The sequence below is a fragment of the Prionailurus bengalensis genome, chromosome E4 (genome assembly GCF_016509475.1).
Source record: "Prionailurus bengalensis isolate Pbe53 chromosome E4, Fcat_Pben_1.1_paternal_pri, whole genome shotgun sequence".
NCBI lineage: Eukaryota > Metazoa > Chordata > Mammalia > Carnivora > Felidae > Prionailurus > Prionailurus bengalensis.
In genome coordinates this window covers 30,392,944-30,410,052 of record NC_057360.1, presented here as the reverse complement: position 1 = coordinate 30,410,052, position 17,109 = coordinate 30,392,944, and the positions used below count along the sequence as shown (strand labels likewise).

Below are 17,109 nucleotides of genomic sequence, written 5' to 3'. Positions count from 1 at the left end.
TCATGACCTGAGCTGAAGTCAGATGCTTAACCAACTGAGCCACCCAGGCACTCAATACTTTTTTAAAAAAATGTGACTGGTTATATGGGAAAAGACAAAGAGACAATTTTAAAAGAAACCCATCCAAATATAAAGAAGTAAATATCAAGCTGTGACCTCTCTTTCCTTTTGAAAGGAGAAAGCAGTTGTAATATATAAAAACAGATTAATCTCAGACTTCTGTGAATTCTAACAAAGATCATTGCATTTTCTAACCATGGAGGAATGAGAAAAATTTCTTTTGATTTCTCCCACATTTTAGGTTTTCTTTTTTTCTGGTTTGAAAATAGAATGCCCTTCACATGTTCGTTACCTGCCCCCTAATCCACTCACCTAACAGATATACTAAATTTCCCACTATATTCTATGCTTAATTTTATCTGATTATTTCCATTGACTGTGGAATGTAAGGGAATGTGAAAGATCTGTTTGAATTAGAAGTATCTGATTAACTTCTCTTGATTTTTGTTTTTTAATTTATTTAAATTCAAATTAACATACAATGTAGTATTGGTTTCAGGAGCAGAATCCCATGATGCATCACTCACATGTAACACCCAGTGCTCATCCTAACAAGTGCCCTCACTAATGCCTGTCACCCCTCCAGCGACCCTCAATTTGTTTTCTGTATTTAAGAGTCTCTTATGGTTTGCCTCCCTTTCCATTTCATCTTATTTTTCCTTCCCTTCCCCTATGTTCATCATCTGTTTTTTTTTAAATTCTACATTTAAGTGAAATCATGATATTTCTTTTTCTCTGATTTATTTTGCTTAGCATAATACATTCTAGTTCCATCCACATTGTTGCAAATGATAAGATGTTCTTTTTGATTGCTGAGTAGTATTCCATTGTATATATATACCACATCTTCTTGATCCATTCAAGAAGTATCTGATTAACTTCTTATGAAAATTTTTTTAAGGGAGAAGAAGTGAATGCTGGAAAGATTGGGCTAACATTGGTAGTGGCTGGAATGGTGGGCTCTATTCTTTGTGGCTTTTGGCTTGATTATACCAAAATATACAAGTAAGTGATGGTAGATAAATGTACGGTGTACAACCTAAGGTATTTTGGGTTTAATGGAGACTGTGATTTTTATTTTCATAAATTTAAGAAGTGTTATTATTATGGAAAGACCTGGATGTTAGACGTTCTTAGATTCCCTTCTCTTCTAAGTGAAGTCTATCTATCTATCTATCTATCTATCTACCTCCCCTCTGGTAACCATCAGTTTGTTCTCTATACTGAAGAGTCTGTTTCTTGGTTTGTCTCTCTCTCCCACTCTTTTTTTTCCTTTGGTTTCTTTCTTACATTCCACATATGAGTGAAATCATATGGTATTAGTCTTTCTCTGACTGACTGATTTCGCTTAGCATTATACTCTCTAGCTCCATCCATGTCGTGGCAAATGCCAAGAGTTCATTCATTTTTTTATGGCTGAATAATACGCCATTGTGTGTATATACTTTACCCATTCATCTATTGATGGATTTGGGCTGCTTCCATAGTTTGGCTATTGTAAATAATGCTGCAGTAAACATAGGGGAACAATTATTTTCATTACTAAATGCTCCCCATGATAAATGTAGTTACCATCTGTCACTATACAAAGTTCTTATATTATTGACTATATTCCCTATTCTGTACTTTCCATTCCCATGACCTATTTATTTTATTACTGGAGGTTGTATCTCTTGATTCCTTCACCTCTTTTGCCCACCCCCCCCCCCCACTCCTACAACCACCAGTTTGTTCTCTGTATTTATGAGTCTGTTTCTGTTTGTTTGTTCATTCATTTTGTCTTTTAGATTCCACATGTATGTGAAATCATATGGTATTTCTGTATTTCCGTCTGACTTATTTCACTTAGCATAATGCCTTCAAGGTCCATCCATGTTGTCACAAATGACAAGATTTCATTCTTTTTTTACAGCTAATATTCCATTGTATGTGTGTGTATTCTTTATTCATTTATATATGTAAATACATACATTTCTTTATTCATTCATCTATCAATGGACACTTAGGTTGCTTCCATATCTTGGCTATTATAAATAATGCTGCAGTAAACATAGGAGTGCACATATCTTTTTTTTCCTCATTTTCTAGCTTTTATTATTATTTTTTCAAACATAATTTATTGTCAAGTTAGGTAACATACAGTGTATACAGTATGCTCTTGGTTTTGGGGGTAGATTCCCATGATTCACTGCTTACATACAACACCCAATGCTCATCTCAAGAGGAATGCACATATCTTTTTGAATTAGTGTTTTTATTTTCCTGGGGGAAAGCCCAGAAGTAGAATTACTGGATCATATAGTATTTCAATTTTTCATTTTTTGAGGAACTTCCATACTGTTTTCCATGGTGGCTGCATCAAGCTACATTTACCAACAGGGCACAAGGATTCCCTTTTCTCCACATCCTCCCCAACACTTGTTATTTCTTGTGTTTGTGATACTAGCCGTTCTGAAAAGTATGTGGTGACATTTCATGATGGTTTTGATTTGCATTTCATTGATGATTAGTGATGTTGAGCATCTTTTCATGTGTCTCCTGGCCATCTATATGCCTTTGGGAAAATGTCTATTCTGGTCCTCAATTTTTAATTGAATTATTTGGGTTTTTGGTGTTGAGTTGTATTGGTTCTTTATATAATTTTAGATATTAATCCTTTATTGTATATATCATTTGCAAATCTCTCCCCCATTCAGTAAGTTGCCTTTTCCTTTTCTTGATAGTTTCATTTGGTATAGAAGAGCTTTTTAGTTTGATATAGTTCTAATAGTTTATTTTTGCTTTTGTTTCCTTTGAGGAAACAAATACAGAAAAATATTGCTAAGGAGAATGTCTAAGAGGTTACTATGTGTCTTCTTTTAGGAGTTTTATGATTTCAGGTCTTACATTTAGGTCTTTAATTCATTTTGATTTTATGTTTGTGTATGGTGTGAGGAACTGTTCTAGTTTCATTCTTTTGCATGTGGGTGTCCAGTTTTCCCAGCACCCAGTTACTGAAGAGACTATGTTTCTTGCCTCCTTTCTTATAGATTAATTCACTGTGTAAGCGTGGGTTTATTTCTGACTCTCTATTCTGTTTTATTGGTCTTTGTGTCTATTTTTGGGCCAGTACCATACCGTTCTGATTATTATAAATTTGTAGTATTATTTGAAATATGGGATTATGATACTTTTCAGTTTTATTCTTTCTCAAGGGTGCTTTGGCTATTTGGGGTTTTTGTAGTTTCATTTTCTTTTTAATACAGTTGTGAATGGGACTGTTTCCTCAATTTCTTTTCGTGGTACTTTGTTATTGTATAAGAACACAACAGAGTCTGTATATTAATGTCATATCCTGTAACTTTACTGAATTCATTCATTTGTTTTAATAGTTTTTGGTGGAGTCTTTAGGCATATATAGTATCATATCATCTGCAAATAGGGACAGTTTTACTTCTTTCTTACCAATTTGGATGCCTTTTATTTCTTTTTCTTGTCTGATTGTTGTGACTAAGACTTCCAATACTATTTTGAATAAAGGAGGTGAGAATGGCCATTCTTGTCTTGTTCCTCATCTTAAGAAAAGTTTTCAGGGGCGCCTGGGTGGCGCAGTCGGTTAAGCGTCCGACTTCAGCCAGGTCACGATCTCGCGGTCTGTGAGTTCGAGCCCCGTGTCGGGCTCTGGGCTGATGGCTCAGAGCCTGGAGCCTGTTTCCGATTCTGTGTCTCCCTCTCTCTCTGCCCCTCCCCCATTCATGCTCTATCTCTCTCTGTCCCAAAAATAAATAAAAAACGTTGAAAAAAAATTAAAAAAAAAAGTTTTCAGCTTTTTATCATTATGATGTTAACTGTATTTTTGTCACATATGGGCTTTATTAAGTTGAAGTATGTTCTCTCTAAACCTACTTTGTTGAAAGCTTTTATCATGAATGAATGTTGAATTTTGTCAAATGCTTTTTCTGCATCTGTTGAGTTGATCATATGATTTTTATTGTTCATTTTGTTAATGTGGTGCATCTCATTGATTTATTTGCAGCTATTGAATCATCCTTGCATCCGTGGAAAAAAATCCTACCTGATCCTTTTAATGTATTGTTGAATTCAGTTTGCTAATATTTCTGTTGAGGATTTGCAGCTATGTTCATCAGGGATATTAGTCTGTAATTTTCTTTTTTGTAAGGTCTTTGTCTGGTTTCAGTAGCATTGTAATGCTGGCCTTATAAAATGAATTTGGAAATGTTCCTTCTTATTATATTTTTTGGAATAGTTTGAGAAGTATAGATATTAGCTCTTTAAATGTTTGGTAGAATTCACCTGTGAATTCATCTGGTTCTAGACTTTTGCCCTTGGGAGGTTTTTGATTAGTGATTCATTTTTGTTACTAACAACCAGTCTTTAGATTTTTCTACTTCTTCCTGAATCAGTCTTAGAAAATTACATGTTTCTAGGAATTTATCCATTTCTTCTAAGCTGTCCAATTTTTTGGCATACAATTTTTCATGGTATTCTCTTATAATCCTTTGTATTCCTCTGGTGTCAGTTGTAATTTCTTTCATTTCTGACTTTATTTATATGGGTCTCCTCTTTTTTCTTGATGAGTATGGCTAAAGGTATGTAAATTTTGCTTACTTTTCAAAGAACTGGCTCTTAGTGTCATAATCTTTTATAGTCTATAAATCTTGTATAGACTATAGTCTATAGTCATTATAAAATGACTTTTATAGTCATTTATTTATGCTCTGTTCTTTATTATTTCTTTCCTTCAACTGACTTTGGACTTTCTTTGTTCTTATTCTAGTTCCTTTAGGTATAAGTTTGAGATTTTTTCTTGCTTTTTGAAGTAGGCCTGTATCACTATAAACTTCCCTTTTAGTGCTGCTTTTGCTTTGTCCCAAAGATTGTGAACACTATGTTCCCATTTTCATTTGTTTCCAGGTATGTTAATTTTCTCTTTGATTTCTTCATTGTCCCTTTGGTTATTTGGTAGCATATTGCTTAACTTCCATGTGTTTGTGTTTTTTCCAGTTTCTTCTTGTATTTTTTAAAAATGTTTACTTTTGAGAGAGAGAGAGAGAGAGCATGAGCAAGCAGGGTAGGAGCAGAGAGGGGGAAACAGAGGATCCGAAGCAGATTCTTTGCTGACAGCAGAGAGCCTGATATGGCGCTCGAATTCACGAACCGTGAGATCATGACCTGAGCCAAAGTCGGATGCTTAAATGACTCAGCCACCCAGGCATCATTATAATTTTTAAATTTATTCTTTATTTTTTGTTTCATACCATTGTGGTCAAAAAAGATACTTGATATGATTTCAGTCTTCTTGAATTGATTGAAGCTTGTTTTGTGGCCTAACATGTGATATATCTTAGAGAATTTTCCATGTGCACTTGAAAAGAATGTGTATTCTACTGTTTTTAGATGGCATGCTTTGTATGTATGTTAAGTTTATCTGGTTTTAATGGATCGTTCAAAGCCACTGTTTACTTATTTTCTGAGTGATTTATCCATTAATGTAAGTATGGGGGGGGGTGTGTTAAAGTCCCCTACTGTTACTGTGTTACTCAATTTCTCCCTTTATGTTTGTTAATATTTGCTTTATATAATTAGGACTTCTATGTTGAGTACATAGTTATTTACAATTATTATACCTTTTTGTTGGATTGATTCCTTTATCATTATGCAATGCCCTTGTTTGTCTCCTTTTACAATCTTTGTTTTGAAGTATTTTGTCTAGGGTCGCCTGGGTGGCTCAGTCAGTTAAGCATCCGACTTTGGCTCAGGTCATGATCTCATGGTTTGCGAATCCAAACCCTGCATCAGGCTCTGTGCTGACAGCTCAGAGCCTGGAGCCTGCTTCAAATTCTGTGTCTTCTTCTCTCTCTGCCCCTCCCTCACTCATGCTCTGTCTCTGTCTCTGTCTCTGTCTCTCTCTCTCTCTCAACAATAAATGTTAGGGGTGCCTGGGTGGCTCAGTCAGTTAAGCGTCCGACTTCAGCTCAGGTCACGATCTCGCGGTCCGTGAGTTCGAGCCCTGCGTCAGGCTCTGGGCTGATGGCTCAGAGCCTGGAGCCTGCTTCCCATTCTGTGTCTCCCTCTCTCTCTGCCCCGCCCCCGTTCATGCTCTGTCTCTCTCTGTGTCAAAAATAAATAAACATTAAAAACAAAAACAAAAACAAAAAAAACCACACACAAAAAACAATAAATGTTAAAAAAAATTTTTTTAAGTAAAGTATTTTGCCTAACCTAAATATTGCTACCCCAGCATTTTTTTTTTTTTTTGCTTCCATTTGCATGAAATGTCTTTTTCCATCCCTTCACATCTGTATGTGTCATTAGGTCTGAAATGAATCTCTTGGTGGCAGCATATAGATGGGTCTTGTTTTCATCCATTCTGTCACCTTATGTCTTTTGATTGGAGCAGTTAGTCCATTTACATTTAAAGTAATTATTGATGCGGCGTGCCTAGGGGGCTCAGTCAGTTAAGTGTTCAGCTTCAGCTCAGGTTGTGATCTCACAGTTTGTGGGTTTGAGCCCCATGTCGGGCTCTGTGCTGACAGCTCAGAGCCTGGAGCCTATTTCAGATTCTGTGTCTCTGTCTCTCTCTGCCCCTCCCCCACTCATGCTCCATCTCTGGCTCTCAAGAAGAAAATAAAACATTAAAAAAAAGATATTTTTAGACTTTTTAAAAAAATGTTTATTTATTTTTTGAGAGAGACAGAGCACAAGCAGGGGAGGGGCAAAGAGAGAGGAGGAAACAGAATCTGAGGCAGGCTCCAGGCTCTGAGCTGTCAGCACAGAGCCCAGTGCAGAGAGCTTGACCTCACAAGCTGTGAGATCACAACCTGAGCTGAATTCAGATGCTTAACCGACTGAGCCACCCGGGTGCCCCCCCCCGCCAAAAAAAATATTTAAAGTAATTATTGATGCATATATACTTACTGACATTTTAATTGTTTTAGGATTGTTTTTGTAGTTCTTCCCTGTTCCTTTCTTGCTCTCTTCCTTTGTGATTTGATGACTTTCTTTAGTGTTATGCTTGGATTTCTTTCTCTTTATTTTTTGTGTATCTATTATAGGTTTTGGGTTTGTTGTTACCATGAGATTCATATATAACATCCCATGTATATAGCAGCCTATTTGAAGTTGATGATTGCTTAAGTTGAAATGCATTTTGAAAGCACTATTTTTTTACTCCCCCCTCCACTTTTTAGGTATATGATGTTATATTTTGCATCTTTTAATTTTTATCCCTCAGCTAATTTTTGTAGATATCATTGATTTTGCTACTTTTGTCCTTCAATCTTTATAGTAGCTTTATAAGTGATTGATCTTCCTTTACTATATGTTTGCCTTTGCTAATGAAATTTTTTCCTTTCATAGTCATCTTACTTCTATTTATGGCCTTTTTTTTTTTTTTTCTGTTTACAGTAGTCCTTTTAGAGGCTCCTGGGTGGCTCAGTTGGTTAAGCACCTGACTCTCGATTTCGGCTCAGGTCATGATCTCACGGTTTATTGCTTCGAGCCCTGTGTTGGGCTTCATTAGTCCCTTTAACATTTCTTGTAAGGCCGGTGTAGTGGTGATGAACTCCTTTAACTTTTATTTGTCTTGGAAACTCTTTATCTCTCCTTGAATTCTGAATGATAATCTTGCCCGGTAGAGTATTCTTCATTGTGGGTTTTTTCCTTTCATCATTTTGAATATATCCTGCTACTCCCTTCTGCCCTGCAAAGTTTTTGCTGAGAAATCAGCTGATAGCCTTATGGAGCTCCCCATGTACATAAGTATTTACTTTTCTGTTGCTGCCTTTAAGATTCTTTAACTTGTTGACGTTTTAATTATTATGTGCCTTGGTGTGGTCCTCCTTGGGTTCATCTTCTTTGGGGCTGTCTTTGTTTCCTGGAATTGGATGTCTGTTTTTTTTTCTCCAGGTTGTGGAAGTTTTCAGCTATTATTTCTTCAAATAAGTTTTCTGCTCTTTTCTTTTTCTGGGACCTCTCTAATGCAAATGTTAGTATGCTTGATGTTGTCCCAGAGGTCCCTTAACTTCCTTATTTTTAAAAATTCTTTTTTCTTTTTTGTTGTTCAGCTTGAGTATCTTCCAGATCTCTGATTCATTCTTCTGCATTCTCTAATCTGCTTATTGATTCCCTATGGTTTGTTTTTCATTTCAGTCATTATATTCTTCACCTCTGGTTGGTTCTTTTTTTATATTTTGTGTCTCTTTTTTGAAGTTCTCAGTGAGTTCGTCCACTCTTCTCTCAAGTCCTGTGAGTATCTTTCTGACCATTACTTTGAACTCTGTCAGGTACATTACTTACTTATGCCTGTCTTGTTTAGTTCTTTTTCTGAGATTTCTCTTTTATGCTTTTCTTTGAGACATATTCCTCTCCCTTCTTTTGTCTGACCTTCTGTGTTTGTTTCTGTGAGTTAGGTGGAACAGCTACCTCTCCTGGTCTTGAAGGAGTGGACTTATGTAATAACATCCCCTGTGTAGAATTTGTGTGCCTGGCTGCTTTGGCTGATTAGCTGGAGCTGCATTTGGTCCAGGCCAAAGATCCTGGGGTGCTCCGTGCCAAAGGCCAGCCTGGTGGGACAAGTAGAGTTGGAGCAGATACAGTCTGGGAGGGTTCCCTTTGCAGGACAGATGGGGCTGGTGTGTGCTAGGGGCCTGGACTCTGTTCCCATCTGTGCTCTCCAGGGGGAGGAGGAATGTAAACAGTGGTGCTCACTGGCATCTCCAAACCCAAAGTGAGTTCCAGCAGTTTCCCCATTGTTTGGTAGATGTTCTAGTAGTAAAAGTTGCCCTTTAAACCACTGTTTTGTTTTTTTATTTTGCTGTGTCCCAGGCCAGACGAATTTGCATGGGGGACAGTTCTGTGATCTCTCTCCTACTGCAGATCATAGGGTCTGCAGTGGGGTTCCCATTGTTACCCTGTCTCTGTCTCTGTTGCTGTTCTCTACATGGTCCCTCTATGTTCTATTATGCAGAAACTGTTCAATCAGCCCTAAGGTCTTCTTCAGGAGGAATTGCTCTATGCATGGATTCTACGTGTCTGCGGGAGGACATGAGTTCAGGGTCTTCCTAGCCTTCCATCTTGGGCCCCTAGGCCAACAGTAGCTACACTTTTTAACAGGCAGAAACTCCCCATATGCTTGGGAGAAATGAATGAATGTAACTGTGCATAAATGAATAGAAGGAAATAAAATGAATGAATGAAATATGGAACGGTCACCTATATATCTTCTGTACCTTTCAAGGCCCAAGATCTGTTTGATACCATTATGTAAGCCCTTCCAAAGACCTCCAATGTTGAAATTCTCCAAGATAGTTTTCCCATAATTTAAGATAGTACTTGCTGTGGCTTCATTATTATGAAATGTTAGCTTACAGTGAAACCCATTCAATCTGTAGATGAAGGGAACATATGTAAAGAATTAAATTTATTTATAGTCTTCGGCCCACTTTACAATTAGAAAACTTGCTAGGCATAGGAATATGTTCTTTTTGGCCTTGATTTTGTTCTCAGAGTAACTGCCATTCATTCACCAAACTTCTGTTGTGGGCATAATTCGTCTAGGAATTATGACAAGCAATATATGATCCCTGTCTTTAAGACACTTGTAGTCTAAAAGGGGAAAATAAGGCATGCATATATGAAAAAATAATAATATAACAGACTAAAATCAATATCATAAGTCCAATAGATGTCTGTCATGTGACAGTTATGTAGCTACTAAAATGATAAGGGAACTTGGAAGAAGAGACAACTTTGTAAGCTGCAGTGGTTAGGAAAGGTGTTTTGGAAGAGGTAAAATTTGGACTGAATCTTGAGATACAGCTACAGAACTATCCCATTTGGTGGCACAAAAATTATTTTATCCATATGAATATTCCTTCCTGTCTGAACACTGCATGTGGTGTGAGTTTTGTTGATTGCTGCTGTTGAATCTTAAATGTAAGCTTTATAAACGTGAGCTTTAAAGTCAATGCTTTGGGGCGCCTGGGTGGCTTGGTTGGTTAAGCGTCCGGCTTCAGCTCAGGTCATGATCTCACGGTCCGTGAGTTCGAGCCCCACGTCGGGCTCTGTGCTGACAGCTCAGAGCCTGGAGCCTGTTTCGGATTCTGTGTCTCCCTCTCTTTCTGCCCCTCCCCTGTTCATGCTCTGTCTCTCTCTGTCTCAAAAATAAATAAACATTAAAAAAAAAAAAATTTAAAGTCAATGCTTTGTGCTATCAACAATAGCCAAAGTATGGAAAGAGCCCAAGGGTCCATGGAGTATTACTCGGCAATGGAGTATTACTCGGCAATCAAAAAGGATGAAATCTTGCCATTTGCAACTATGTGCATGGAACTAGAGGATATTATGCTAAGTGAAATTAATCAGTCAGAGAAAGACAAATATCATATGACTGCACTCATATGAGGACTTTAAGATATAAAACAGATGAGCATAAGGGAAGGGAAGCAAAAATAATATAAAAACAGGGAGGGGGATAAAACATAAGAGACTCTTAAATATAGAGAACAGAGGGTTGCTGGAGGGGTTGTGGGAGGTGGGGATGGGCTAAATGGGTAAGGGGCATTAAGGAATCTACTCCTGAAATCATTGTTGCACTATATGCTAACTTGGATGTAAATTAAAAAATAAATTATAAAAAAATAAAAGTAAACAAAGTCAATGCTTTGGTGGAAACATTTTTCCATATAAGGGAAACCTAATTTTGAAAACCAAGGAATTTATTACTGTATGGACAGAGCAATGGTTAGTAACATGATTTTTATATGCCTAGGAAAATCAGACAAAATACTAACAATTTTGTTTTTGTTTTAGACAGACTACTCTGATAGTTTACATCTTATCTTTTCTTGGAATGGTTATATTTACTTTCACATTGGACCTTGGATACAGTATCGTTGTGTTTGTTACTGGAGGGTTGCTTGGGTAAGCATCAAATGTGTTTAGGGGGAATGATAGCATGCTGTTATAATTGTGAAATATTACTACTATGGTTTTAAATTTTTAGTTCATCCAGATGTCCTTAAAGATATTTTAAACTTTAAAGAATCTGTGCTGTGCATATGAATTTGTAATTCTTTAGAATACAAAAAGTGTGAAAATGTTTTTTGGTATATATGACAGGTGAAAAATGATAAGCCTTACTTAGTCCAGGTAACTTTATTTAGTTAGAAAAACAACTGACTTGGCGAATCAGAGATAATTTTTTTTTTTCAGAAAAAGGAAAACTTGGGAACTGCTTTGCTTTTCAGTTCTTCTATCCTTGGACTGATTGGTGAATAATAATAGGGGCTTGCTTTCACACATCAAGTTCAAAATCTTTAGTTATTTGATCACTAGAATAGGGCTGAGAAGTAGAATGATTGCCACAGTGTATGCTATGGTCCTTCAATTAATTGTTTCTGTAATTCTGGATTTATTTTCGTAGTTTCTTCATGACTGGTTACCTCCCATTGGGTTTTGAATTTGCTGTTGAAATCACTTACCCTGAATCTGAAGGCACCTCATCTGGTCTTCTTAATGCTGCCGCACAGGTAAACCCCTGACCTCTCTTAAATCTGAGATGAGTAGTTTACAGACTATTCTAAATTTTTTTTTAATGTTTATTTATTTTTGAGAGAGAGAGAGAGAGAGAGAGAGAGCGAGCGAGCGCATAGTGGTGGAGGGACAGAGAGAAACAGAGACGCAGAATCCAAAGCAGGCTCCAGGCTCCGAGCTGTCAGCACAGAACCCGATGCAGGGCTCAAACTCATGAACTGCGAGATCATGACCTGAGCCAAAGTTGGTTGCCCAACCAACTGAGCCACCCAGGTGCCCCAGTTTACTGGGTATTCTAGTGAATAAGAAGTTTAAACTTTCTGCCTTTCCAAATCATATGAATAAAATAGTTAAGAAAAGTTCTCAGGAAAACATTACACTTATTTCAAAGAAGCAAATTCAACAACAATTATTTTCTCTTATTTTATTTTAGATATTTGGAATTCTGTTCACATTGGCTCAAGGAAAACTCACAACAGACTATAGTCCTAAAGCAGGAAACATTTTCCTCTGTGTTTGGATGTTTCTAGGCATCATTTTAACAGGTAAATGAGGGTATTTTCCTGACAAAAGTACTTGTGTCATATCGTCTTTATATTTTTCACGTATATTGATTCTCAGTGGCTTCCAGAACTCAAAGGGAAAGAGGAAATAAAAAGCGGGATTACTACTTATTTTTTCCCAAGGATATGAATCTATGAATTAATTTTTCAGATTTTAACTTCAATACCATTACTATGCATAAAAACCAAAGCCAGCGTATGAAGGAGTCGGTAAAGATCTGGAATCGGCAGACCTAGACTCGAGTTCTGACTCTGCTGCTCGCTCGCTGTGTGACTTTAGACAAATTGCTTACACTCTCATATCCTCCTTTTCTCATTCACGTGATAGGGTATTAAAAAGCCTGCCCTAGAGGGTTGCTATGAGGATTAACTGAAGTGGTTCATGAAAAGCTCCTAGCATGGTGTCTGGCACTTAGGACGTGCCCAGTCACGTCAGCGGTTACCAGAATGAGTGGCGGTGGAAACGGCACAAGGGACGGTTAGTCAGTTCTTACACTTCTTAGGTGTAATCGGAATAGACATGGGCAGGAACGACGGCGGTGCCCGACTTTTAGAGAAGGAGCAGAAAAGGACTTTAATCCGTACTTTGTCCGGGTGCATGCGCATCAAAGTGGATTTAGAAGCAAGGCTTAATGTCCACAGTGTTTCCGCACCCACGCTGGCTTCTACTGCTGTCTCACTCTGTTAATTTCTCTCTGCAGTCCTTTCCCCCACTCAGACAGCAGCGTAAACTCTTACACGGTGTACGGATACCTGCCAAGCAAACCACACTTCCTGCCTCCTCCCCCTTGTCCTTGATGCTCCAATGATCCCAAACTCCCTCTGGTACCAGATTCTTGGCTGTTCTATTCCTGTCTCACATTCTTTGCATATCCTGTTTGCTGCCTGCCTAGATGCCTTCCTCTCTCTTCTTATCTGCTTGACAAGTTCCTACTCATTTTTCAAGTTTCAATGCAAATATGTCTTCTCTGGCAAGCCTTCCCCTGATTTTTCTCTGGACTGACATGGGCTTTTTTTCTCCCATGTTCCCACTGTACCTTGTACATATGTGCATTATTGCAATTATCCTACAGTGTTATAATTGCATGGTAACATTTCCCTAGATGGGCGAGTGCTCTATGGAAAGAATTGTGCTTTTCATCTTTGGTTCCTAGCATCCTGTATTTATTCATTAATGAATGATTTGCTAATTAAGCTAATGGCTTAGAGAGGCCCTGGTATGATTTCATGCTACAAGGATGCTGTTGGATATCATGGTACTACAGTGTGCTAAATTTGACAATATCAAAGAAGACTTTGTGCCGCTTAGAGAACAGCATATCCATATATGCTCTTTGGTAACATCAACTCTTTGGGGTTTTTCTGTTTCAGCATTAATCAAGTCTGATCTCAGAAGACACAATATAAACATAGGAATTGCAAATGGTGATATTAAAGCTGTAAGTAATGAATATTTTTATGATTAAACTATTGAGAAATGTGTGAAACCTGTCTGTCTAGTCAGCTATTTTGTATTCCTGAGCCAATCATTGATCTGCCATAATGGCAGATGCCAGATGCTGTAAGTTGTTTTTATTTCCTGATTCTTTCTGCAGGTACCAGTTGAAGATACAGTTGAAGATAGTCCCACAGATCAAGAATCAAAAACTATTGTGATGTCCAAGCAGTCAGAATCGGCAATTTGAGGTGAAAAAAAAGTTAACATCATGCGATACTTGAGCAGTAAGGCTTGGTTTAAACGTTATGGGATACGGATACTTCCTTGAAAATTATTACGTGACCCATAATTATTATCTTGCTTAATTGTAACCTTAAGCAATATTTTGCTTAGCAGACTTTGGCCCATCTCATATTAACACTACCATTTATCAACTGAGCCTTCCATTCATAGTCCTCTCTTGTCAACCTGAAAGTAAGCTTCTTGATGTGTATTTTCCAAAAGTGGTTTTGTTGTGTTTTGTTTTGTTTTGTTTCTTTGTAGAAAATGGAAGGTTGGAAGGCTTTCTGAAATGATAATGTGGAGGCCTAATCCCCGTAAATCACATAGGACTTCATGCAATTTAGAACCAAGTGACCAATATATTCCTAATTGGCTCCTTTCCATTGTTCTGATCTACTGTCCAGTGACCCTCAGTAGGAGTACATTACACCAACACGACACTCCTAGCCCATCAAAGGACACCACTGGGATGACACCTGCACGGAACCTCTAAGATTTTTCCCATTTCTTATATTCTTGTTAAGCAGTGCTTTGTAATGTGTACTGTCAGTGGCCATCAAAACTATCGTGGGAACAGGTTGAACCCATGACTTTGGTCTTAGACTTGAATTCTAATGAAGCTAAGGGGCCCAGACAGACTCATTATCTTGAGTTCTCTGCACTGCCTTCCTACCATGGTATAAATGCTGATACTGTTTTCTCACTTCAACTTGACAGTAATTTTGTACCCACTGCCTTGTTTACTCTTTTTTCAACATGGGCAAGATTGGAGATATTGTCACTTCAGCTCCATACCACTCAGAGTAAAGCAAATATCACAATAAAGTGACTCAAATGAATTCTTTGGTTTCCCAATACACATAAAAGTCATGTTTACACTGTTCTGTAGTCTAGTAAGTGTGCAATAGACTGCAGGAACAATGGACATACCTTCAGTGAAAAAAGACTTATTGCTAAAAAATGCTAACCATCAGCTGAGCTTTCAGTAACTCATAATCACCACCATTGGTCACCACAACAAATATAATAATGAAAAAGGTTGAAATATTGCATGAATTACAAAATGTGACACAGACACAAAATGAGCAAATGCTTGGAAAATTGGCACCAATATACTTGCTCGATTCAGGGTTGCCCCAGACCTTCAAGTTGTTGGAAAAAAAAAAAACAAACCCACAATATCTGTGAAGTGCAGTAAATCAAAGCACAATAAAATGAGGTATGCCTGTATATATAACTTTGTAGTAAGAAAATGTCATCCTATGTGTTACTGGTTTTTTTCATGTTTTCTTGTATCATCCCTAATACTTTTGCTTCAATATTGCAAAGAAATCTATGGTGACTTAGCCTAGGAGTTCTCATTTAGTGAAGACCTCTTAAGATGCTTTAATTCTCTACTAACATCTGTGTGACCATTCTCCTTTGAGGAATACTGTGCCCAGGTATGTGCTCCTGCAGTGTATTGTGGGAGTGTATCCTTTCTTCACCCGACTGTACATACTGTTCCAAAAGTCTGCTCTTTCACATGCTCAGGGTAAGGAGAATAGGACCAAATGTGCTTCTACAGTGCCTACCACTGCGTTTTGTTTACAATGAGAATTTACATGTTGTTCACGTCCTGACTCTCTAAGCTCATAGGGAATATCTTTAGAATACTAACATCTAAACAGCCATAATATTTACATTATGTCCACATAAACAACAACAACAAAAAGCCAATCAGGTGTGCCCTTGAAGTAAATTAGCAATTCTGATTTGGGCAGATTATATGCATTGCTTTATGTTGATATTATAACATTCTCCGTAATCAAATGACAGTAAATGATGTAGGATCTTACCTGGAGAATGTGTCACCAGAAGAACTTAGCTGGGAATCAGAAGCTCTGGGTCTGTGACTGTCTGGGTCACAGACCTGGGTCTGTGTCCCTGTCACTCTCTGGGCAGCGTTTTCCTTATCCATATAATGAATGTATTCACTTTGATCTCAAAGACCTTTTTTGCATCTTCAATGCCATTCATCATGGGGTAGACCAAATCAGGTACCGTGGGAACTTAAATCTAGCTAGAGAAAAATCCCCTAGAGAATTGGATTAACAGCTGTGATTGTTACTTTGTGGATCTGGGGGATTTAAAATCTTTTTTTTTTTTTTTTTTTTTTTTTTTAGCTTTTTTATTCAGTTGGTGATAGCTCAGGCAGAATGTGCTGAATCATTAACTTCCTTAGATATTTACATTATAGGTTTTATGACCAAAAATATATCCTAAGATCCCTCCTAAATAATTATTTTTATTTTTGAACTATCAGTGTTGTTTTAAACAATCGTGTACTTGTTGAGTTCCCTGGCTTTTGAAAAAGAATTACAGATAAAGGTTGGAATACTTTATTTCCGAAAAGCATATGCATATATGTCATGTGTATCTTTCTTTGTTGATCAGAAAAAGGATGAAATAGGATGTGACAAAACACAAAATGAATTGATAATTTTTCTGTATTTTGAGTTAAAGTTGCCTGTAATTTGTGAAACAAGAAATGTCATATAATTCTATGTCTGATCTTTGGAAAATAGAGTTGGGTAACCATCACTTCTGTAAATTTTAACAAAATAATTTTAGAAAGAAATTGGATGCTTTCAAAAGCTGTTGCATTTATAAATTATGCAGAAAAGAAAAATACTAGCTTTTGCCTTTTGTGAATGTTGGAGAAATGTCTTTAAAATATTGTTTATATGTAAACTCAGAATATGCCAGAAGAATTCCTGTCTGGATGAAGTCATCTTTCATGTTTGAAATTTTGCTTTTTGTACTATTTGTCTGTATGCTTGTTCTTCAGTGTTTCAGACCTGAAATAAATTTATTTTTTTAATGTTAATTTTGTATGGCTTTTTGAAAAAAATTTTAAGCTGTTAATTTATTTTTTGAGAGAGAGTGTGAGCCAGGTGGGAGATGGGTGGGGCAGAGAGAAGGAGACAGAATGTGAAGCAGGCTCCTCACTGTCAGCACGGAGCCCAACGCAGGCCTCGAACCCCTGAACCTTGAGATCATGACCTGAGCAGAAGTCAGACACTTAACCGACTGAGCCGCCCAGGCACCCCTAAGTTCTGATACTTAGGTACACATGGGGAGTGGAAAGGGACTGTAAGATTTCAGAATGAGCCAAGGAGGGAGCAAGTGTTTTGTGGAGCACAACCAGGAGACCATGTTCACCAGGGTTAGTGCTCAAACAGCACAGCA

General features: G+C 37.4%; 1 protein-coding gene across 1 annotated transcript in view; it reads left to right on the top strand.

The window, feature by feature from the left end:
* The window catches only part of FLVCR1 (FLVCR heme transporter 1), a 37,848-nt gene extending 21,101 nt beyond the window's left edge, over positions 1-16,747 (top strand). The window contains exons 5-10 of the mRNA XM_043569202.1: positions 962-1,065; positions 10,873-10,983; positions 11,486-11,591; positions 12,029-12,140; positions 13,530-13,597; positions 13,754-16,747. Coding sequence (XP_043425137.1) covers positions 962-1,065; positions 10,873-10,983; positions 11,486-11,591; positions 12,029-12,140; positions 13,530-13,597; positions 13,754-13,843 — 591 coding nt within the window. The 3' untranslated portion in view covers positions 13,844-16,747. The remainder of the gene's footprint in view (positions 1-961; positions 1,066-10,872; positions 10,984-11,485; positions 11,592-12,028; positions 12,141-13,529; positions 13,598-13,753) is intronic.
* Positions 16,748-17,109: the final 362 nt, after the last annotated feature.